The sequence below is a fragment of the Piliocolobus tephrosceles genome, chromosome 10 (genome assembly GCF_002776525.5).
Source record: "Piliocolobus tephrosceles isolate RC106 chromosome 10, ASM277652v3, whole genome shotgun sequence".
Taxonomy (NCBI): domain Eukaryota; kingdom Metazoa; phylum Chordata; class Mammalia; order Primates; family Cercopithecidae; genus Piliocolobus; species Piliocolobus tephrosceles.
The window spans coordinates 64,455,675-64,480,457 of NC_045443.1; the positions used below are offsets into that span (position 1 = coordinate 64,455,675).

The 24,783-nt window shown below is 50.5% G+C and overlaps 1 protein-coding gene across 1 annotated transcript in view; it reads right to left on the bottom strand.

The window, feature by feature from the left end:
- The window catches only part of GALNT6 (polypeptide N-acetylgalactosaminyltransferase 6), a 32,655-nt gene that overhangs the window by 4,759 nt on the left and 3,113 nt on the right, over positions 1-24,783 (bottom strand). The window contains exons 2-7 of the mRNA XM_026451066.1: positions 22,906-23,499; positions 20,820-20,992; positions 7,914-8,063; positions 6,298-6,532; positions 2,557-2,674; positions 970-1,170 (exon numbers count right to left, since the gene is read on the bottom strand). Coding sequence (XP_026306851.1) covers positions 970-1,170; positions 2,557-2,674; positions 6,298-6,532; positions 7,914-8,063; positions 20,820-20,992; positions 22,906-23,396 — 1,368 coding nt within the window. The 5' untranslated portion in view covers positions 23,397-23,499. The remainder of the gene's footprint in view (positions 1-969; positions 1,171-2,556; positions 2,675-6,297; positions 6,533-7,913; positions 8,064-20,819; positions 20,993-22,905; positions 23,500-24,783) is intronic.

Sequence of the window (24,783 nt, forward strand, 5' to 3'; positions counted from 1 at the left end):
AAAAACTAGCCGGGCGAGGTGGCGGGCGCCTGTAGTCCCAGCTACTCCGGAGGCTGAGGCAGGAGAATGGCGTAAACTCGGGAGGTGGAGCTTGCAGTGAGCTGAGATCCGGCCACTGCACTCCAGCCCAGGCGACAGAGCCAGACTCCGTCTCAAAAAAAAAAAAAAAAAATAAGAGGGAGTCTCACTCTGTCACCCAGGCTGGAGTGCCGTGGCGCGATTTTGGCTCACTGCAGCCTTCCCCTCCTGGGTTCAAGTGATTGACCTGCCTCAGCCTCCCGAGTAGCTGGGACTACAGTCGCACGCCACCACGCCCGGTTAATTTTTTTATTTTTAGTAGAGATGGGGTTTCACCATGTTGGCCAGGCTGGTCTCAAACCCCCTAACCTCAGGTGATCTGCCTGCCTCAGCCTCCCAAAGTGCTGGGATTACAGGCGTGAGCCACCGCGCCCAGCCAGTTCCACCAGTCTTTGACCTTCCTGTCTGGACTGAAGTAGTGCAGATAGCAGGAAGCAACTGGAACTACCGTCTCTCATGTTCATTCCCACTCAGGACCTGTTGAAGCTACTGTCCCAGCCTCACATCCAATCCCAAACACCCCACCTTAGCTTTGGAGTCCCCTGCTTATCGGTCCATCTCTTGTGACTCCCCAGACAATTATGTCCCACTCCCCAGTGCCGAGGCTCTCAGAGTCATTCCTCCTGTAAGAGGCTCTTCCCCTAAATCTCTTTTCCCTCCCTTCCCCTCCGAAGGGATGCAGAGACTCTATGCATAGGGACAGCATTCTCTAGCTTTCAAAAGCTATGTGCCCTGTGGCCTTCTCCTGGGCTGTAGCTCACAGGGCCCTGAGGGTGAAGGGAGGCACCAGATGGTAGAGATGAGGCGGGCCCCAGCCATTAGGCCCATGAACAGGGTCTGGGGGCCATACTTCTCTTCATCTAAACTTCTCTGAGGACCATTTCTTCTCACCTCTTGGGCCATCTTTGCTGCCTGCAGATTTCTCCTATAGAAAATCTTCTTGTAGCTGTCCATCCAGACCTCCGCCAGGCGCACTTGATTGCGAGCAATGACACTAGTACCCTTGGGGAAGGTGTGGGGGCTCTTGGTCCGGAACACATGGCCTACGACAGAGCAGGGGATGATCTCCAGCTGGCCCCCACACTGCCATACCTGATGTAAGAGGAGACAGGACGAGGCCTTCAGCGGGCTAGGTGGGACAGTCTCCCCACAAGCAGCTCTATTCTATTCCCAGGGCACCAGATCCCAGGTCCAAGAACTTGGGCAAATGCTGCTCTCTCTCCCTGGAAAAAAGGATACTGACCAGGCTTCTTCCTAGGCCATGACTACACAATCTCAGGCTTTCTGATGTTGGTTCACTCTGACTTAAGCACAGGGAGACTGCAGAGTCCTGTGTTTACCAGGGCCCACTTTAGGGAAAAGCCTGCTGGTTAATTTTTGTTACCTATGCCTGTATACCTACTCTGAGCTCTGATCACTTGGCTTTTTGACCTGGAAATGTGAGTTTATCAGCTCGCTCAGGTGATAAAAACCAGAGCATCAGTGTGTTAATTAATAGCAAGGATAGTTGGCTGCTAGGTGGCCAGTGGTAGTCACCTGGGCCCTTAGCACACTGGCTACCTAGGAGGGTGAACAGAGGTCAGAGGCTCACGGAGGAGCCTAGGATTGGGCTGCTGGGAGTTGGGGTGACTGGCAGGTGACCCTTTTCTATGCTGGTGGGCTGGCTGAAGACATCCCTCCCACTCGTTTCTCTCTTGCGTTTTAGATGAGAAGGTATGGTGTTATTCAGTTTAGTGTGGCAGCAACAGAAATACATCATCATTATAGTAACAGCAGGCATCCATTATGTGCTTAATACTCATCTGGCACCATGAGAGGTGACTTCATAAATGAGCTCATCTACTTACTAATTAGTTTTCCATGGCATGGAGATTTGCGTAGGTTTCGTGGAGCGGCAATCCTTTCTTCCTGACCTAATCCTGATTTGCCTAATTCCTGGAATCTCTCAGGTTCTGGGGTCCACCAGAGTTAGGGCCACCATCTTCTCTAACTGTTATGAAGGGCTTATTGAGCATAGGGAGAGAAACTTCAAAGGTTACCAGGGCATATGTCCTTTGAACTGGGAAGGGGAGCCTGATTTTTCCAGAAAAAGGATGATGACTGGTTACTGATCTGTTTTTTTTTCCTAGCCCTAGTTGTGAACATACTGACCTGTTTCTATCTTCACCCTAACCCTTTCCCACAGACATCGCAAAAGAGTCCCCAGTCTCCAGATGTCCAGTCCTCATTACCCCTATTATTCCTTCCCTCTGAGAAGTTGTGCCTAGTAGTTTGTTTTGAGCTGTCCAAGCTGATTGCCCAAGCCCTATTGCCATGGACAGGGGGAGTAGAAAAGGGGCAGAGCCACATTGGGAAGCAGCCACCCTTTCCAGTTCAGTTCCAGACGGGGTGTCCCTGATGCCACCACTGCCTGAGAAGTATTTCTCAAGCTGTCCCCTGGGATGTTGTGGTTCCCGCCGAAGCCCTCTTCACTCTCACCCGGAAGGACATTTCCACGTTCTCCCCTCCCCAGATCTCCATCTGATTATCATAGGTACCGATGTGCTCAAAGTAGGACTTGGAGATGGAGAAGAGGCCACCAGCAAACGTCGGGGATCTGGAAAGACAGAGGGAGAAGCATGTGCGTCTTCTGGGAGAGGAGGAGTGGAGCCTGGCGGGGAGAGCTGTTTGTGGACTCCCCTCCTAACCTACCTCCCCCTCCTATCCTCTTTCTCAGGACGTGCAGCCGCTGGTCCACTAACTCACTCATCATTTAGCTTTTACTGTGTCCTCTTCCCCTTCTAGGACCAGGTCAAGGAAATATGTAATTATCCTCTAAAAGGCACTCATTCATTCGTTCAACCTAGGATGCACGTAACACTGGCCAGCAGGGCCCGTGCTACATGATGGGACACACAGAACAGGGAAAGATCCCATTTCCCCCAGAGCTCAGTCTAGTCACAGAGGTTAAAGCTATCATTAGTTACTTTTTGGCAGCAAAGTGCCTGGAGCCTAGGAGATACTCAACTTTCAGAAGCTGTGTGAAATTGTTTTTGAACATAGGCAGGATTCAAACCATGAATGAATGAATGAATGAATATTATCAGCTGGGCTGACTCCATTCTGTTTCAGGGGCCCTGCCCTTCAGGGACTATTAAGCCGTAGTTTTAATAGGTGCCTATCCCTGGTGATTTATACTGCATGAGAAACTGTAGATTTGGGGAGAAGTTGCCAGTTGCTTTTAACAGAGAAAGCTGATAAGCGGTGCTTTGGGAAACAGTGGAAAGTCAGGTGAGATCAAGCTCAATTTGGGCTATAGAGAACATTTAAAAGGTTATAAAAAGATTCTGGCTTTTAGACACAGGCAGGGAGGTGTGGACTCAAGATGAGATAAATTGACAAAAACATCTAATTCCTAGAATTTAGATACCAGGTTGCTTCTTAGAGGGACTGGGCTAAACGTTAGGGTATCCAAGCGGGCCCGGGGAAGTATACGCAAGATGGAATCCGGGGGTGGGGGCTGGGGAGACAGGGCAGGAGCACAGTCATCAGCTGTTGGCTTCTGTGTCTGGGCCAGCCTGGCATGGGTAGGGCTTTGCCGCCCTCAGTGGGTGGCTTCATGTGGTACAACCAAGCAGAAAGATACGGAAACCCCTGTAACCCCGGAACCTATCCAGGTGCCTTACACACAGCTGGGGCTCAACACTGCTCATTCAGCTGATCCATCGACGTGACTACCCAGGAACGCGACCCTGGTGTTGCCCTGTGGTTGCTCTTGTCTCCCTGAAGTTGGCTCCCGCAGCCACTTTCTGGAAGGAATTTCGGTTGGGAAACCGTCATGCTCAGGCTGGCTTCCTATCACTTTGGAAGAGGCTTCGGCCTCTCCCAGGGTTCTTAAACCAGCCCAAGTAGCACCCTGAGAAGCTCAGAGAGTGCTGGAGCTGCAGAGCAGCACCTGGTAGCCAACCTGCTTCCTCCCTCACAGGCCCTGAGTCTTGTCTTTGAGAGGCTTCCCAGACCGAGAAGTCATTGATGGATTAGTTATGAGGACAAACCCTGCAGGCAACCTCTAGTAAACACCCTGTATGTCCTGGCCTAGCCCTGGGGTCCTCTGACTCTCCTCTTGGGCTCTGGTTGGTTTGAGATGGGAGGCCAGGAGGGGACTGTCAGCAGTCCTCCTGGGGTGGGGGCACTACGTGAAGAGCCTCGGCAAGTCATGCATGCTACCAGGGCATGTGGGCCAAGGAGCATATTCATTCCTCAAACACTGGAGCTTTGTCTTCCAGTTGTATGGCCCTTGGACATTGAAGCCTGCGACGTCAGTGATGGGTGGGGGCCAGGTACCCTCTTTCTGACTGTGCCGCTGCGTGCCTGGTCACTGGCGTGGGGGTGGGGATCTGTTGCTGTGCACAACAAACAAAAGGCGGCTATGAAACAAGCATTGGGTCAGTGAGAAGTTCAAATTTCTTTTCTCTCTTTTGCCTTTTTCTTTCGTTCTCTCCTAGTGGAGACAGAGCAGCTGGCTGTTCAGGATCTGTGGGATTTCTCCCTGTGGCATTCACCTGAGTTCCTTTCTACTGGGACTCTGAGCAGGTTTTTTTTTTTTTTTTTTCCTTTTCTTTTTCTTTTTTAAGAGATGGATCTTGCTATGCTGCCCAGGATATTCTTAAACTCCTGGGCTCAAGCAATCCACCTAATCCACCTCAGCCTCTCATCTAGCTGGGATTACAGGTATGGGCCACTGTGCCTGGCATGGACAGCATTTTTTAGGGTTCTGGGCACATGGAGAGGAAGAAGCACTAATCTTTTCCTCCTTTCAAACCTTCCCTCTTATCTCTGGCTACTGTATCTCCAACCTGTGCTTCCCTCCATCCCGGATGTATGTTCAGTTGACCCTTAAGTATCCTGGCCAGTCTAAGATAACAATGACACAAATAATCCCAAACCACTGGCTACACTAAAAGTCACTCCTCAACTCAGTTTGTCTGAGAGTTAAACTGTTAACTCTGTTAACTGTTAAAATAATCTTACAGTCTCCAATAACTGTTAAAATAATCTTACAGTCTCCAATAACACCAACAGGCAGTCTGGAAAGGGGAGGATGGGGTGTAAGAGGGGAAGGTGAGCCCAGTGGGCATTAAACAGTGGGTTGACTTCCAACTGTCTACCCTTTAGCTCAGAGGCTGGCACATAAGAGCCTGTGGGCAAAATCTGGCTGCCTGTTTTTAGAAGCCTCTGGGGGAAAAAAATTGTTTATACATCTTTTAATGTTTGTAAAAAAAATAAAAAATAAAGAAGAATATGCAGCAAACTGTATGTGGCTGGCAAAGCCCAAAATATTTATCATCTGGCCCTTCACCAAAGAAGTTCAGGGCAACTGCTACAGACTTCACGCTGCAGAAAATGTGTCTATTTTCTTTCAGTATATTCTCAGTCTTTTCTTTTTTTTTTTGAGACGGAGTCTTGCTCTGTCGCCCAGGCTGGAGTGCAGTGGCCGGATCTCAGCTCACTGCAAGCTCCGCCTCCCGGGTTTAGGCCATTCTCCTGCCTCAGCCTCCGAGTAGCTGGGACTACAGGCGCCCGCCACCTCGCCCGGCTAGTTTTTTGTATTTTTTTAGTAGAGACGGGGTTTCACCGTGTTAGCCAGGATGGTCTCGATCTCCTGACCTCGTGATCCGCCCGTCTCAGCCTCCCAAAGTGCTGGGATTACAGGCTTGAGCCACCGCGCCCGGCTTATTCTCAGTCTTTTCAAAGACAGTCTCCTGGGGGCACACAACACTCCCTCTTATGACAGTGACTATTCCATAATGGCCTCCATCACATCTCTTGCCCCATCTGCAAGCATGGGCCATGTCCTTTTATGTGTAGGGAGGAATACACTAAAGAATGTGAAGCCCTTAGTTCAGTGCCTGGCACATGGTAAGTGGTGAATAAGAGCAAACTGTCATGGTGTGAGGCGGTGCAGTGCCACAGTTAGGGCCAGACAGGCCAGGAAGGGTGTCCTTGCTCCACTGTTGCTGGCTGCATGATGTTAGGTCAGTGTTGATCACTATGAGCCTTAGTATTCTCACCTGTAAACCAGGCTAATCATTGTACCCGCTTCACAGGGAGTGAGGATTAAACATAATATGTCAAGTGCTTGATAGAGCACCTAACACATGTTGATGTGAGATGGCACAGGTTCCTGGAACTGGGTAGGGCTGGGGCCAGGTTGGGGGCTCACCAGGCTGCAGTCCTTACTTGATGGGGTAGGTCTCATCCTTGCGCCTCTGCTTCTCATATGGAGGAAGTGTTTCCCAGCCGAAGGTCAGGCTCCAGTCAAAGTTGCCTCGGCTGTGGACTCTGCCCCTCTGGACGGGCTTGGCGAACTCAAAAGTATTAAGGTCGATGGTGACGATGTCTGGGCTCACCACCACTGTCTTGTCCTCAGCGATTCGAGCCAGGAGGGGCTCCAGCCAGCCATGGAAGCACTCACCTGCAGGCCCCAACCAGGAGGCAACAATGAGGGTCCTGCCCACAGCTGAGCCCAAGCTGCATCCTGGGGGGAACACCCAGGAGGATAAGAGACCTTCCACCTACTCCCGGGTTACAGGCAGAGGAGGGCAGCAAGCCTCACAGCTGCAAGGAGCACACAGAATTTCCTAAAACCCTCCTACCACCCCACTGCCCCCAAAGGCGGAGGCAGCTTTGGCAGGGAGAACAGAGGTCTCTGGGGAGGAACATGATCAACTCAGATGACCCAAAAGCACAGGGAGGCCCTGGATGGTATCTTCAGGGGTTCCAGCTGATCCACTGGCTCAGCCCTCCCGGCCCACGTGTGGATTTCAGAAGAGGGTGCTCCCCCTCCCAGGGGCATCTGCATGTCAAGCTTCAGCCCCAATTGTAGAAGAATCGGCCGGGCGCGGTGGCTCAAGCCTGTAGTCCCAGCACTTTGGGAGGCCGAGACGGGCGGATCACGAGGTCAGGAGATCGAGACCATCCTGGCTAACACCATGAAACCCCGTCTCTACTAAAAAATGCAAAAAAACTAGCCGGGCGAGGTGGCGGGCGCCTGTAGTCCCAGCTACTCGGGAGGCTGAGGCAGGAGAATGGCGCAAACCCGGGAGGCGGAGCTTGCAGTGAGCTGAGATCCGGCCACTGAACTCCAGCCTGGGTGACAGAGCAAGACTCCGTCTCAAAAAAAAAAAAAAAAAAAAAAAGAAGAATCATCTCTTTCATTTGTCTAGCTCTTTGAGATTTTCACTGAGCTTCTGCATGTATTACTTCATTCAGCCCTCAGAGTAATAGTTCTGTTCAGTAAGGTTAGCATCCTCACTCCTATTTTACAAATGAGGAAACTGAGACTGTTAGTGGCAGGGACAGAATGCAAACCAAGAATTCTGACTCCAAGTCTAGAGCTTCCCCTATATATCACCACTCCTAGGGAAAAGATTTCACCCCCCACAACAGTGGGGAGGTGTTTTGGTCTTGGGCAAGAAGGAGGCCTTCCTGGCTCCATGTTGCCCTAGAAGAAAGCCCCAGACAAGCCAGTTCTAAGTCATAACAGGAGGCCTCTCTGAGGGGCCAAGCTCAGGAGAGGGTGCAGATGGGGAGTACAGGGGTGGATGAGTGTCTGGGGCCCCAGATCACACTTCCAGTGATTTTGGGGTCACCAGTTGTTTTAGGGCTTTGTTCTCTTGATGAAACATCCTTGGGATTGGGGTGAGAAAGGGGTAGAGGTAGCTGGAGTGGGTCCCAAGCCTCCCTTGCTCCCGGAACAGAGAACAGGAAGGGGCCTTGGTGAGACTGCGGCCCTGGCTCATTCTAACAGGGAGGGAGCCTCCAGGTGATGCCCAGGCTGGTGCCCTCGTACTCACAGTGGGCATCCAGGAACGTGAGCACCTCCGCTTGTGCCACGCTGGCCCCCAGCAGCCGGGCAGTGATCAGCCCCTTCCGCTCCTCCTGCCGTACCACCTTCACCACCTGCAGCTGCTTCACGTACTGCTCCAGCTTCTCCTTTAGGTGTTCTGGAAGGGACAGTGTCATTGTGGCCAGTCCACCACTTTGTCATATACCCAATCCCCTGTGGGCACCAACCTAGGGGCTCTCAGGCCTCTAGCAGGCCTGAATTTTAAACCCCCAACACCCGCTGCACTGAACCATCCCACAGAAGCCGGAGCTGGGGAAGGAGGTTAACAGGGAAGATGGAGAGAGGAAGAAAGAAGTCCTGCCTGCCTGTGATCAAACCTGCCTCACCAGGGCACTGGCTCTGTGGTGCTAGATGCTATGCCTATTCACCTGGGCACCCTCTCTAATGTCAGGGGCAGCTGAGTTGTGTTTCTGTGGTCACACATCAAGTACAAACTTTTTTGTTGTTGTTGTTGAGACGGAGTCTCACTCTGTCACCCAGGCTGGAGTGCAATGGTGCGATCTTGGCTCAACCTCCACCTCCTGGGCTCAAGTAATTCTCCTGCCTCAGCCTCCTGAGTAGCTAGGACTACAGGTGCGTGCAACCACGTCTGGCTAATTTTTATATTTTTAGTAGAGACAGCGTTTCACCATGTTGGCCAGGTTGGTCTCGTACTCCTGGCCTCAAGTGATTCACTTACCTCGGCCTCCCAAAGTTCTGGGATTACAGGCATGAGCCACCACGCCAGGCCCAAGTACAAACTTCTGACAGAGGCTCTCAGATGCCTCCCTCAGTCTCTCCACCCTTTCAGCCACCATCTGCCAGAGCTGCGATTCCACGGCTCCATTGCACAGTTGTTTTCCAGTGTCCAGGATTCCCTGCCTTCCAGGCTCTTCACAGTAACGTCGATGGGTGGGCATACACAAATGGTGACTCCTTGCTTGCTGGATCAGCAGCAGGACATCTGACTCTAATCCCCTTTGTAACCTCCTCTGCAGATAGAATTCTTTAAGGTGAAAACATGCCCAGCAACTTTTTAATTACATTAAGAAAATACTAGGGCCAGGCGCGGTGGCTCAAGCCTGTAATCCCAGCACTTTGGGAGGCCGAGACGGGCAGATCACAAGGTCAGGAGATCGAGACCATCCTGGCTAACCTGGTGAAACCCCGTCTCTACTAAAAAAAAAAAAACTAGCCGGGCGAGGTGGCGGGCGCCTGTGGTCCCAGCTACTCGGGAGGCTGAGGCAGGAGAATGGCATAAACCCGGGAGGCGGAGCTTGCAGTGAGCTGAGATCCGGCCACTGCACTCCAGCCTGGGCGACAGAGCGAGACTCCGTCTCAAAAAAAAAAAAAAGAAAATACTTGCCCCAAGCACCTACCATGGACCAGGCACAGTGGTGAGCCCAGCTGGCTTGACCATTTGTCCTAAGGAACCACCACCCAGAAGCAAGGTCGACCAGGAAACAGGTGATTCCAGGGCAGGTGATCCGTGATCTAACAGAGGTAGTGCTGGGGTGTGGGTCCCAAAGAAGGGTCAAATCTCCTGGATTTGAGGAGCAGGGAAAAGTTTTTGAAGGGAAGATGTCTCTACTGAGACCTCCAACTCCTTTCAAAGAAGAGTTTATTTCATGGCCCTGTAATTTAGTCTGAAATCCTTAGAACATTAATAATAGCTCTATTCTGACTGGGCACGGTGGCTCACTCCTGTAATCCCAGCACTTGGCAGGCCAAGGCAGATGGATTACTTGCACCAAGGAATTTGAGACCAGCCTGGCCAACATGGCGAGACCCTGCCGCTATTAAAAATACAAAAATTAGGCTGGGTGCACTGGCTCATGGCTGTTATCCCAGCACTTTGGGAAGCCGAGGCGGGTGGATCACCTGAGGTCGGGAGTTCGAGACCAGCTTGACCAATATGGAGGAACCCCGTCTCTACTGAAAATACAAAATTAGCTGGGCGTGGTGGCACATGCCTGTAATCCCAGCTACTCGGGAGGCTGAGGCAGATGAATCGTTTGAACCTGGGAGGCGGAGGTTGCAGTGAGCCGAGATCGCACCATTGCACTCCAGCCTGGGCAACAAGAGCGAAACTCCATCTCAAAAAAACAAAAACAAAAACAAACATACAAAAATTAGCTGGGTGTGTAAACCCACCTGTAAACCCAGCTACTCGGGAGGCTGAGGCAAGAGAACTGCTTGAACCCAGGAGGCGGAGGTTGCAGTGAGCTGAGATCATGCCACTGTACTCCAGCCTGAGTGACAGAGCAAGACTTGTCTCAAAACAAAAAACAAACCAAGAAGAGCTCTATTCTGAAGCAGTTCATCTCAAACATACTGAATTCCAAACCTTACTATGTTTTACTAACTGCCATTTTGGTTTATCTCTGCCACGGTTCTGTTCTGTGCAGAATGGAGAGCCTGCAGTTTCAGATGTGGGGCACAGATGTGACAATTCTGAGTGTGTCCTTTTCCTTTTGGACTGTGGGATCAGCCCAGAGCGTGGGCCTTGCTCTGAATGCAGCATTCTACAAACGGCAGGTCCTGAAATTAAGCAGTTGAGGGGGTTGCATGGAATTGATCTCCCACAAATGCATGCACACACGCACACGATAACCCAGCACTGAGCTGGAGTGCGTGCCTGTGCAGGTGAGGTCGGTGTCTTTATGGTGACTTCCTTATTTAATCTTCTTTATGATAGTTAACAACTCTATGAAACAGGGAGTATTGTCCCCAGTGTTTATAGATGGGAAAAGTAAGACTCAAAGTGACTAGCCCAGGGTGGCAGAAGCACAAAGGGCAGCAGCAGGATCCCAGCCAGTCTGCATATGAGGACTCCTCACCTTCTCCCTCCAGGGGAAGTGAGGCCACGGACTTTTTTTTTTTTTTTTTTAATCCTGAAGCAGATTAAGATGAGAAGGCCAAGGACTTAATGTACCAGAGTTTCAAGGTGGTCTCTGCTTCCTTTCCCAGTCGTCCAAGGCCTTGCCATTTCCCTGTGTGTGAGATCCCAGGAGGGAAAGGGAAAGAAAGAAGGGAGAGAAAGGGGTTTGTTGAAGCTGTTCTTTGGTCACTGCCCTGGAGAGTGGCACCTAGGAGAAGGGAAGTCTCTATAATTTGGAATTTCAGCTTTTTCCTTCTTTTTTTTCATGTTTTTTTTTTTTTTCTTTCTTTCTTCTTTTTTTGGAGACAGAGTCTTACTCTGTTGCCCAGGCTGGAGTGCAGTGGCACGATCTCGACTCACTGCAACATCCACCTCCTAGGTTCAAGCAATTATCCCACCTCAGCCTCCTGAGTAGCTGAGATTATAGGCACCTGCCACCATGCCCTGCTCATTTTTTGTATTTTTTGTGGAGACGGGGTTTCACCATGTTGGCCAGGCTGGTCTTGAATTCCTGACCTCAGGTGATCTGCCTGCCTTGGTCTTCCAAAGTGTTGGAATTACAGGTGTGAGCCACCATGACCTACTCGCTTTTTCCTTCTTCGAGCCTACTGGATAGACAGGTGATTCCGACATGGTGCTCATTTATGAATGGATTCTTCAGGCAGTCATCTGAGGAGGGGGCTGTATCTTACTTACTCCAGGAATGAGGCTTCTTATCTCTGGGGGCCAGGACCTCAGGAATCAAAATCAGCCTCATGCAGCAGTCTCAGCCCAGCACTCACTCCACAAACGTCTGCCATTGTGCTGCCAGGTGCCAGACGCTGTTCTGGGCAGGGAGGGGCCTGGTCTGGGTCCTGCCCTCTGAGACTCATAATGCACCTGCAACCTCAGGTACTGGCCCTGACAGGAAGGAGGGAGGAAGCCCAGGCTCCTCAGCATGGCTGCTGTTTCCCCGAGAGCTCGCCCAGCTCTGCACACAGGAAGTTCACGGTAGTGGAGATAACCCAGGGACAAAACATCATAGGAAGTGGGTTTTGTGGTGAGAGACAGTGAAGCACTGAGCTGTGAACCTCAGGGGGGCCCCGAGCACTACAAAGCCCTTCTCCCATGCCTTCCTTCCAGTCTGGCGACGCCAGACCCAGGGATTCTCAGCCCGAGAGGCTCCCAGTCTCTGGCCTCAAGCCCTTCTAGGGAGACAGCTCCCCTAAGCAGTGCCCCTCGTGATAATCCTCCACTTGTCCCACCCCCAGACCTACTGGACGGACCTAGAACTGAGAAGACCGGAGCTGAGCATGGCTGCACCGGTGAGCCCAGCCACACTCTCATGTCCCCGCGGTGACAGCCTTCCAACTTAGGTTCAACACTCCAGCACCTCAACCAGCTTCACTCCTCAAAACTCAAGTCCACAAGACCCCTGGGACCCCAACACAGACACGGCACTCAGTTCCATGATCTGAAATATCATCTATATGCAGATGACTCCTGGGGCTTCCTTCCTGACCTTGCCATCTTCACTTGGATGTGGAACAAAATGGAAAATTCAACATATGCCCAAAACGGGCTCTGGATTTCCCCCGCAAATCTGCCCCCGCCAGTCTCCCTCATGTCAGTACAAGGTGCCAGCATCCCTCCAGCTGCTCTAACCTGGGAGTCATGCTAGATTCCCCCCTGCTCTCCCCATCCACAATCGGCACATCTGCAGGTACTGCCAGCTCTCTCTCTCATCCCCACAGTCACTCCAGCAATCATGTCTGAACTGCTCTCTTGCCTTCTTTTTTTTTTTTGAGACGGGAGTCTGGCTCTGTAGCCCAGGCTGGAGTGCAGTGGCGGGATCTCAGCTCACTGCAAGCTCCGCCTCCCGGGTTTACGCCATTCTCCTGCCTCAGCCTCCCGAGTAGCTGGGACTACAGGCGCCCGCCACCTCGCCCGGCTAGTTTTTTTTTGCATTATTTTAGTAGAGACGAGGTTTCACCGTGTTAGCCAGGATGGTCTCGATCTCCTGACCTCGTGATCCGCCCATCTCGGCCTCCCAAAGTGCTGGGATTACAGGCTTGAGCCACCGCGCCCGGCCTCTCTTGCCTTCTATACCAGTCTCCTCAATCTATTCTTGACACGGTGGCTATTGTGAGAAGCAGAATTCTCTCTAAAAATCATCCATCAGATTATGTCACTACAGCGGCTTCAAATTGTACTTAAAAACAAATCCATGGTGTTTCCTTATGGAAAGGTATGATGGTTCCTTAAGAAAAACTAAAGATAGAATTACCATATGATCCAGCAGTTCCGCTTTTGGACATATACCCTGAAGAACTGAAAGCAGGGGCTTGGATATTTGCACACCAATGTTCACAGCAGCATTAGTCACGATAGCCAGAGGCGGAAATAGCCTCAGTGTCCATTAGTGAATGAATGGACAAACAAAATGTGGTGTATACATACAATAGAATATTATTCAGCCTTCAAAAGTAAATTCTGGGCCGGGCTTGGTGGCTCACGCCTGTAATCTCAGCACTTTGGGAGGCCAAGGTGGGTGGATCACCTGAGGTTGGGAGCTCGAGACCAGCCTGGCCAACATGGATAAACCCCGTCTCTACTAAAAATTCAAAATGAGCCGGCACACGCCTGTAATCCCAGCTGCTTGGGAGACTGAGGCAGGAGAATTGCTTGAACCCAGGAGGTGGAGGTTGCGGTGAGCTGAGATCCCGCCATTGCACTCCAGCCTGGGCAACAAGAGTGAAACTCCATCTCAAAAAAATAAAAAATAAAGTAAATTCTGACATGTCACAACATGGATGAATCTTGAAGGCATTATGCTAAGTGAAATAAGCCAGTCACAAAAGGACAAATACTGTATGATTCCACTTATGATAATCAAATCCATAGAGATAGAAAGTAGAATGGTGGTTGCCAGGGGTTGCTGGGAGGGCACTGTGGAGAATTCATGTTTAATAGGTACAGAGTTTCAGTTTGGTATGACAAAAAACAAGTTCGGAGCTGGGTGTCGTGACTCACGCTTGTAATCCTAGCACTTTGGGAGGCTGGGAGTTCAAGACATGCCTGGTCAACATGGTGAGTCCCCATCTCATTAAAAAAGGAAAAAAAGCCGGGCGCGGTGGCTCAAGCCTGTAATCCCAGCACTTTGAGAGGCTGAGACGGGCGGATCACGAGGTCAGGAGATCGAGACCATCCTGGCTAACACGGTGAAACCCCGTCTCTACTAAAAATACAAAAACTAGCCGGGCGAGGTGGCGGGCGCCTGTAGTCCCAGCTACTCCGGAGGCTGAGGCAGGAGAATGGCATAAACCCGGGAGGCAGAGCTTGCAGTGAGCTGAGATCCGGCCACTGTACTCCAGCCTGGGCGACAGAGCGAGACTCCGCCTCAAAAAAAAAAAAAAAAAAAAAAAAAAAAGGAAAAAAAAAGTTCTGGGGATGGGTAGTGGTGATGGTTGCACAATAACGTGAATGCATTTAAAATCAATAAACTGGACTTAAACAGTGAACATGATACATTTTATGTCATGTACCTTTTACTACATACACACATGAAAAATCCAAACACTGCCCGTGGCTCACAGAGTTCTCACAATTTGGTCCCGCTAGCCTTTTAAAAAATTATTATTATTATTATTTGAGATGGAGTTTTGCTCTTGTTGCCCAGGCTGGAGCACAATGGTGTGACCTCAGCTCACTGCAACCTCCGCCTCCTGGGTTCAAGCAATTCTCCTGCCTCAGCCTTCTGAGTAGCTGGGATTACAGGTGCCCACCATCATGCCTGGCTGATTTTTGTATTTTTAGTAGAGAGGGGGTTTCCTCATGTTGGCCAGGCTGGTCTCAAACTCCTAACATCAAGTGATTTGCCTGCCTCAGCCTCTCAAAGTGCTGGAATTACAGGCGTGAGCCATGGGCCCGGCTCCTTACATCCACTCCACCAGCGCTCTTTCTGCTCCCTGGCTTACTTTGTTTAAGCCACACTGCCTTCTTTTTGCCTCATTAACAAGTCAAGCCTCAGGCCTCTGTGTTGGCTGCTCCCTGTACTAAGAGTAGCCTTTCCTGGCGAAAAGAGCTCCCTAATTACTCACTCACTAGCCCGTTGCCCTGCATTCTTTTCTTTTTTTCCCTCTAATTTAGGTAAGCTGGTGGAGTGTGCCAGACAGGGAGGGAACCCTGGCTGCTGACTTAGCCACTCAGGAATGAGGTCTGTGCCCTGGTTCTGACTCAGAGATGGGGAAGAAAAAGCCCCCCAGCTCAGCACGGGGTCTCCTCCCCCATAGTATCAAATGCCCTTAGACTCACTCTCATAGGGCTGCTGCTGGGTGCTTGGAGTGGAGGACAGAGAGAAGGGACATTGTATTTCGGCAGAGACAGTCCTGTTTGTGTGTGTGTGTGTAATGAGAGCTGGTTAATCTGATCAAACAGTCAAACGTGTAGGAAATTTTATCCCACTGTGGCTGGCAGAGATTTCTGACCATGGATCTGAGTTTTTTTTTTTTTCTCCTTTCCTCACTGAACTGAATGTTGCTTAAAGTATCTCTAGCGTCTGAAAGCCCTCTGGGTAGGGTTGTTTATCTTAGGGTCCACAAATTCCCTGGAATTAAATGCAAAAATGTGGCTGTTGCATATTGTTGTGGGCAGTGGTGCACTATTCTAGGGATTTTAACAGATTCTCAAAGGATGCCAGGACCCAGAAAAACAAGAATAACTAGCTTAGGTTTTTCAGGCAGGTGATTGTTTTGTTTCTGTTTCTGAGCCAGAGTGTCACTCTGTCACCCATACTGAGTACAGTGACATGATCAGGGCTCACCACAACCTCAACCTCCTGAGTTCAGGTGAGCCTCCCACCTCAGCCTCTCAACTAGCTGGGACCACAGGCACATACCACCATGCCCAGCTAATTTTTTATTTTTTTGTAGAGACAGGGTCTTACTACGTTGCCCAGGCTGGTCTTGAACTCCTGGGCTCAAGTGACTTTCCCACCTCAGCCTCCCAAAGTGCTGGGCTTACAGGTGTGAGCCAGTGTGCTCTGACCATGCAGATGATTTAGAGATGCTGGAATTGGCCTTAGGAGAGAATTGGCCTTAGAAGAGAATACAGGGCAACAAGTCCAGGACAGCCAGAGAGAAGGTGAACATTGTGTATGGTGGTCTGCTAGGGGCAGGCGCTCTGGAGGGGCTACCGGGGCTACTGCCAACGCTGCCCTACTGGACACACGCTGCTCTGCCTGTTAGATGCTGCCTGTGCCAGCCTGGCATTATGTCACTTGTCTAGCTAGTCAGACAAGTTGCCTACCTGGGCACTTGTAGCTCATGGACTCACAAAATTTGGGGTGATAAGTTAACAGTTTAGAACCCCCATGCCCAAGGCTATGGGAGCCCACCTCTTGCGTCAGTGTGACCTGGATGTGAGACACGAAGTCAAAGGAGATCACTTTGGAACTTTAAGGCTTAATGAGTGCCCTACTGGATTTTGGACTTGCATGGGGCCTGTAGCCCCTTAGTTCTGGCCAATTTCTCCCATTTCAAATGGGTGTATTTACACAATGCCTGTGCTTCCATTGTATCTAGGAAGTGACTCACTTGCTTTCGATTTTACAGGCTCATAGGGAAAGGGACTTGTCTTGTCTCAGATGAGACTTCGGACTTGGACTTTTGGGTTAATGCTGGAATGAGCTAAGACTTTGGGGTGACTGCTAGAAAGGCATGATTGTGTTTTGAAATGTGAGGACATGAGATTTGGGAGGGGCTAGTGGTGAAATGATATGGTCTGGCTGTGTCCCCACCCAAATCTCATCTTGAATTGTAGATCCTGCAATCCCCACATGTGATAGAAGGGACCCCGTGGGAGATAATTGATTCATGGGGCAGTTTCCACCATGCTATCCTTGTGATAGTAAGTTTTCACGAGATCTGATGGTTTTATAAGGGGCTTCCCCTTTTGCTTGGCTCTCATTCTTCTCTCTCCTGACGCCTCATGAAAAGGACATGTTTGCTTCCTCTTCTGCCATGATTATAAGTTTCCTGAGGTCTCCCCAGCCCTGCAGAACTGTGAGTTAATTCAACCTCTTTCCTTTATAAATTACCCAGTCTTAGGTATGTTCTTACAGCAGTGTGAGAATGGACTAATACACTCCAGTACAAGGGATTCAGGTAAAAGAGCTTCCAAAGGATGGGTAGCATAGGGTTAGGAGGAGAAAGATAACGGAAGAACCCAGTTTGAGAGGAAGGACCACTAATATGCTTGCTTCCATTCCACACAACCTTTCCATTGCTACAAAGATTCCCTAGAGACCACTGCCAAGCTCCTCCCATCTCTGCCAAACTCTTCACCCTTCCCTTTCCAGAAGCCTAATCTATACATTCCTTATCCACCAAACCCTGTCATTGCATCCCTGATACTTGCTTGCCTTGATTTATTTATTATTTTTTTTAGAGACTGGGTCTCACTCTGTTGCCTAGGCTGGAGTGCAGTGGTGTAGTCAAGGTTCACTGCAGTCTCAAACTCCTGGGCTCAAGCAGTCCTTCCACCTCAGCCTTCCATGTAGCTGGGACCACAGGCACATGCCACTGTGCCCAGCTAACTTTTCTATTTTTTGTAGAGATGGGGTCTTGCTACATTGTCCAGGCTGGTCTTGAACTCCTGGTCTCAAGCAATCCTCCTGCCACAGCCTCCCAAAGTTCTGGGATTATAGGCATGAGCTACTGTGCTTGGCCTATTTTATTTCATTTGTATCTCTTTTAGAGACAAGGTCTCACTCTGTCATCCATGCTGGAGTGCAATGGTGCAATCACAGCTCACTGCAGCCTCGACTTCCTGGGCTCAAGTGATCTTCCCACCTCAGCCTCCCAAGTAGCTGGGACCACAGGCATATACCACTATGCCTACTAATTTTTCATTTTTATAGATATGGGATTTTGTTATGTTCCCGGACTGGTCTGGCCTTGCTTTATAAGTGCTGCCAAGTATCTGTCTTCCCTGGGAAGATGTGAGCTCCCGGAAGAAATGAACTCAACAGGGCTCACACTCAGCCCTTCCTTCCACAGCCCTAGTCCTCTTTTTAGCAACACCCCTAACCTAGAGGCAGGAGGGAGGCTAGGGGAGGACAAGGACAGGAAGCAGCTCTACTAGAGTGGCCCTAGCACTTACACTGGAAAGTGTGGAGTCAGTTCCTGCCCTCACTATTGGGAGTTTGAGCACAGGAGGTCAACCTGGGAGAGCCCCAGATACCACATGCCTCCTGCAAGGAGGACTCAGCTTCTGGAGAGTCTCAGCCTAATGGTGCCTCAGTCCCACAGCCCTTCCTAGTTCCGGCCCCATCATTTCCTACTCTCAAGTGAGTGTAAGAACTTCCTCTTCAGACTCTGAGTCTTCTGCCTCTCTTCCTGCCGATTATCCTCCTCCAAAGCTGACATCCTTCTGAAACGGGGTCACAATCCAGATGAAACACTTTCAACGACTCCTTCTTACTTTCTAAATAAATGCTTTTAGCATGACATGAATGTCAATTCAACACTTTTTTTTTTTTTTTTTTTTTGAGACAGGGTCGTGCTCTGTCTCAGCCTCCCAAGTAGCTGGGACTAAAGGCACATGCCACCATGCTCGGCTAATTTTTGTAATTTTTATAGAGACAAGGTCTTGACATGTTGCCCAGGCTGTCTCGAACTCCTGGGCTCAAGTGATCCACCCGCCTCGGCCTCCCAAAGTGCTGGGATTACAGGGGTGAGCCACCGTTCCTGGCCAATTTAACATCTTTTAAATCTCATTTCCTATAACAAACGTAAGCTTCAGCCACACCAGATCTCTTTTTTTTGTGTGTGAGACAGTCTGGCTCTGTGGTCGGGGCTGGAGTGCAGTGGCCAGATCTCAGCTCACTGCAAGCTCTGCCTCCCGGGTTTACGCCATTCTCCTGGCTCAGCCGCCATCTCGCCTGGCTAGGTTTTTTTTGTATTTTTTAGTAGAGACGGGGTTTCACCGTGTTAGCCAGGATGGTCTCGATCTCCTGACCTCGTGATCCGCCCGTCTCGGCCTCCCAAAGTGCTGGGATTACAGGCTTGAGCCACCGCGCCCGGCACCAGATCTCTTTAACAAACACATTCATGTCTCTAAGACTGTGCTTATGCCACTCTCTTGCGGGAATGCCCTTCATCCACTCTTCTCTCCTAGACACTCATCCTTTAAGGCCCAGCTCCAATCTGGCCTCCACTCAGACCAGCCCTAGCCACACCAGGCAGAAATGGCACCTCCTGGCTACATATTCCATGGTGCATTGCTCCTGTACCATGAATAAAATGGAATGCATGCTTGTGACACTCTTACTTGGTGCCAGCCATTCTGTGGCACATGAATCTCATTTATGACCTATCTCGGATCCCTCCCCCACCATGTAAGGGACTCAACTGCTCTTTTTTTTTTTTTTGAGACGGAGTCTCGCTCTCGGTTCATTGCAACTTCTGCCTCCTCCTGGGTTCAAGCGATTCTCCTGCCTCAGCCTCCCAAGTAGTTGGGATTACAGGCTCGCACTGCCACACCTGGCTAATTTTTGTATTTTTAGTAGACACGGGGTTTCACCATGTTGGCCAGGCTGTCTCGAACTCCTGACCTTAAGCAATCTGCCCACCTCGGCCTCCCAGAGTGCTAGGATTACAGACGTGAACCACCACGCCCAGCCCTTTTTTTGTTTTGTTTTTTTTGAGATGGAGTCTCACTCTGTCGCTAGGTAGGAAAGCAGTAGTGCCATCTTGGCTCACTGCAGCCTACACCTCCTGGGTTCAGGTGATTCTTGTGCCTCAGCCTCCCGAGTAGCTGGGACTACAGGTGCACACCACCACACCCGGCTAATTATTTTTTGTATTTTGGGGTTTCACCATGTTGGCCAGGCTGGTCTCAAACTCCTGACCTCAAGTGATCTGCCCGCTTCAGCCTCCCAAAGTGCTGAAATTACAGGTTTGAGCCACCATGCCCGGTCTGCCCCCATTTTTTGAAGAGGAAACAGGTTCAGGGAGATCAAATGCTTGTCCAAGGTCACAGAGCTAAGAAGGGTCAGAGCTGGGATTTGAATTCCTGGGTGTTGGACTCTGCAGTCCATGCCTTTTCACACCTGTTACAGGTGCATCACTGCCACAGCACTGTGGCTAGTGTTGTAAGAGGCTTCTGGCTGGGCACGGTGGCTCACACCTGTAATCTCAGCACTTTGGGAGGCCGAGGCAGGCAGATCACATGAGTTCAGGAGTTCAAGACCAACCTGACCAACATGGAGAAACCCCATCTCTATTAAAAATACAAAATTAGCCAGGCGTGGTGGCGCATGCCTGTAATCCCAGCTACTCGGGAGGCTGAGGCAGGAGAATCGCTTGAACCTGGGAGGCGGAGGTTGTGGTGAGCTGAGATTGCACCACTGCACTGCAGCCTGGGCAACAAGAGCGAAACTCCATCTCAAAAAAAAAAAAAAAAAAAGGGGCTTCTGACCTATGGGGGCTTTTAGTATTTTCAGGGCAGGGTCTGTCTCCTTTGTCATGGCATCCCCTCTGCCTGGGTCAGAGCCAGGCACACAGTACTCAGTAGATGTTTGTGGAATTGAAGACTGGAAGTTTCGTGAGCAACCCCACTTATCTATCAACAGCTATGGCAAAAAGGGCTGGTTGGGGAGTCTTCAAGAGCAGAAGAGTGACCCAGCAGGTAGGAAACAGAGGCGAAGCCCTGTCCCTACCCTCTGCCCTGGCTCTCCCAGCATTTCTGAGTTAGGGTTGGCCTTGGCAGTGTTCAGGGAGGGAGTCTTGAAGCCAGAGCTGAAAAGCTCTTGGAGCTCTTTGGCTGAGGCGTGAAGGAAGCATGGTCTACCTGCCCCTACTTGACTTCTTCCTGCTCCCGGCCTTTAAGATGAGCTGTAACGCCAGGCAACAGGCTCTGAGGTGGTGCCTGCTCCCTTGAAGGGACCTGCCCTCCTCCTTTGAGTGCCCAGGGGAGACCCCGGCCCCCTCCTCTGGGCCCCTCCAGCCTCACCCTCAGTGCTGGCATCATCCACCAATATGATCTCTTTGAGCAAGATGGCAGGGGTGGTGTGTAGGACGCTGTACACTGTTCGCAGCAGCGTGGACCAGGCCTCATTGTGGAACACAATGATGACGCTGGTGGTGGCCAGTTGGGGGCAGCGCCGGAACTTCTGGTCTACACACCTGGAAGTATGAAAGTATGGACAAAGTTCTCCTGGTCCCTGGGAGTGCCAGGTGTGGGGAGCGCCCCGTCCAGAGATTCCCCCAAACCATCCTCCACTCCTCTGAACCACAGCCTACATTCTCTGTAGCAGGTGGAAACAGCTGCTCCCTGTTCCTGTCTCCCCCGCGATCTGCCACCCACCCTGAGCCTCTGCACAGGTTCTAGCCAAACCACTCCAAAATCCATCCCCACAGAGCTGGCTCAGTGCCCCAGCTGTGATGCTGAGGCTCCTCCACCTTCTTCCCTCATCTGCTGTCTGCTCTCAGGCTAGGAGTTCCTAGGGCTGGCTCTCTTCCTCCGTAATATGTGAACGCATAAAATGTAATCCAATGCAGAGGTCCCAGAGGGGTAGGTAATAAAGGCCAAATTTGACATCTGAGAAAAGTGACTATGATTTCCATACTCAATGAGAAGAAAGGCCTCTTCCCTTTACAGCGTACAGTTCCTCTCTAATCCATTTTCTCATTAACTCCCTGTGATCTGACACCACTATCACAAACAGTCAATTTCCTGAGACCTTTCTTCCATCCTTATCCTCTCCAGCCACTCTGTGGCACTTGGCCACGCTGCTACCTTCTTGACACTCCATCTCAGGGTGGGGGTGGGAAGGTGTGAATCCTGGATCTCAAGGAATCATGTGACCTCACACCCTTTCCTTGACCTTCTCTGCTGGTCAGAGGATTTCTTGGGGACCCTCCAGAGAGATTCCCCAGCTTCCTCCACTGGCTGCTGTCACACCCAGTGCTCTTCTCTCTCTCTTTTTTGAGGCAGAGTCTTGCTCTGTCGCCCAGGCTGGAGTGCAGTGGTATGATCTTAGCTCCCTGCAACCTCCACCTCCCAGGTTCAAGCAATTCTCGTCCTTTAGCCTCCCAAGTAGCTGGGATTACAGGCACCCACTACCATGCCGGGCTAACTTTTTTGTATTTTTAGTAGAGACAGGCTTTCGCCATGTTGGCCAGGCTGGTCTTGAACTCCTGGCCTCAAGTGATCCGCCTGCCTTCGCCTCCCATAGTGCTGGGATTATAGGCATGAGCCACTGCATCTGGCCCCAGTGCCCTTCTCTGCTGAGGAATTCCTGATAGCTTCAAGTGGCCCCTTGTTCTAGGACTATAATACTTGGCTCAAGTCTCAAGAACCTCAGGTTCACAGCCCTAAAGACTCATGAATCTGGGGATGAGGGCTGCCATTTGAGAGAAGGCCAAATAGGGTATAACACTTGAGCTGGAAAAGACAAAGGCTAAGTGGGGAAGACACACTGTCTTTAACTTGAGGATCATGGGAATGCAGCCATGGGGGCGTTAGAGGGAGGAGGCTGCTACTCAAAGATCTAAGTGATATCTCATTGTGCCAGATTGAGGCTATGAACAACTCAAAGGTTGGAATCAATTCGCAGTCTTGCGGACCTTCACTGGAGGAAACCAGGTGTTGGGATATTCCTGACCACCAGGGCTGCTGTTAAAAAATGCCCCTGCTCCAAACAGCTCAGCATTCGAGTCCCACAGTCTCTGGGGCAGGCCTCAGTAGAGGAGAAAGCTACTGAAGCCACCGCTTGGTATCAGGTCTCCCCAGTCCCCCCGGGTCAGGTCCTGGTGCCAGGCTGAGTTCCTTCTTCTGCATCATCTCACTTTCATAATTGCATTTCACTCTCAAAGGTCTCCTTGGACCTCTGGTCTGACCGTAATACCCTTGAACCACAACCCCTGGGATCAGCATAGTTGTTCTGGGAAAGAAGTGAGGCACAGAGGAGATCCTTGCCCATATTATAAAATTCCCTTCGACTCTTTCTCTGGCCCTTGACCTGTGGCCCTGGCCATACCAGTCACATCTTTAGCAAAGCCCTGGTCTCCCCACAAGGACTCTGGGCGCTACTTACTCAGGTGGTCGGGTGTCTGGCCCTAGGGACCTCTGCAGGGAGATCCGGTCGCTGGCAAAGGCATTGAAGCAGTGCTTCTTATAGCCTTCTTCCTTTTCCTGGGTCTCTAGGGGGGTCCACTTGCTCTTCTGAAATGCTTTTCCATCTGCCCCAGGGGCATTGGGATCCTGTGGTGGCCGTTCCCAGAAGGGCTTTAGTTCAGCTGGGGTATAGAACCCAGGGAGGCAGGACTGGTTTATGGAGAACAGAGTCGGCTGGGCTTCTGGAGCCCTGATTTGGAGCTTGGGCATTGAATCTCTAAGGTTGTTCATGGCCTCCAGCATGAGGTCCAGGACGTGATCCTTCCGGCTCACCAGGGACTTCAGCCAGGGCTTCTCTGTGGCCTCCTCCCTGTTGCTCACGTCCCTATGCAGGAGGAAGAGGAAGAACACAAAGGCGCAGCCCACTATGGCCAGGCGCAGGGGCGTGTGGTGTCTGCGGAGGAGCCTCATCCTCCAGAACCAAGAGGGACCCCAGCTGCGTCAGCTCCGAGTCCTGAGCTCAACCCTGGAAATAGCTTGATACGTTGTGGTGGCCACAAGCTGCGGCCTCAGCCTGAGAAAGGAGGGGACAAGAGAGAGAAGTGAGTCGAGACAGAGTAAGGAGGGAGTCAGGCTCTTGGGGTTCGAGGCCAGGCTCTGTTGCTGAGTGGTGGCATCACCCTACTAGCCACAACTTTCCCGTATCTGCATTTCCTTCATCCGTAAAATGAGAAGACTGGAGGCAGTGTTTCTTTCCTGCCCTAAGATCCTAACATGCATGGATCTAGAGTCACTGGAACACTGAAACACTACATGAGATTTAATTGTTAAACTCATGAGATTTAATCATTATAACCGCTTTGGGAAACAACTTGGTATTATCAAGAAAAATTTAAAATGAACACAGCCTGGGCCAGCAATTCCACTCCTTGTTTCATATCCCAGACAAACTCTGGTACATGCAAACCAAGAGGTATGTACAAGAACATTTAAGCCAACACTGACTAAAATGGCAACAAACTGGTAAAACCTTTAAGTCCACCAGCAGAATGAATAAATAAAGTGCAAAATACCCATAGCATGCAGTGCTCTACAGTGATGACCAAGAATGAACCACTTCTCCGTGCAACAATGTGGATGTGTTGTTGGGTGAAAAAAGCAAGTGACAAAATGATGCGTACAGTATGATTCCACTTATAGAAAATGTAAAAACATGCTAAAATTAAACAATATCTTGTTCATGAATACAAATATGTGATAAAGCTATAAAGAAAGCTAAAGAAGACCAGCCTGGCCAACATGATGAAACCCCGTCTCTACTAAAAATGCAAAAATTAGCTGGGGTGTGGTAGCGCATGCCTGTAATCCCAGCTACTAGGGAGGCTGAGGCAGGAGAATCACTTGAACCCAGGAGGCAGAAGTTGCAGTAGGCTGGGATCACGCCACTGCACTCCAGTTTGGGCAACAGAGCAAGACTCCGCTCCCCCCTGAAAAAAAGAAAGCGAAAGAAATGATATAACCAATTTCTGAAGATGAAGAAAAAGGTACAGGATTAGAGATGCGTAACAGGGGACTTCAAAGTGTTTTTTTCTGGAAGTGGATGGTGGCTGCTGGTGGATTGTAATTCTTTATACCCTATACATATTTTATAAATATTTATTGGCCGAGCATGGTATAATCCCATTTCACTTTGGGAGGCTGAGGTGGGAGGATCGCTTGGGCCTAGGAGTTCAAGCCCAGTCTGCTCAACATATTGAGAGCCCATTTCAACTAAAAATTTAAAAAATGAGCGAGGTGTAGTGGTGCACACTGTAGTCCTAGCTGCTTGGGAGGCTGAAGCAGGAGGACTGCTGGAGCC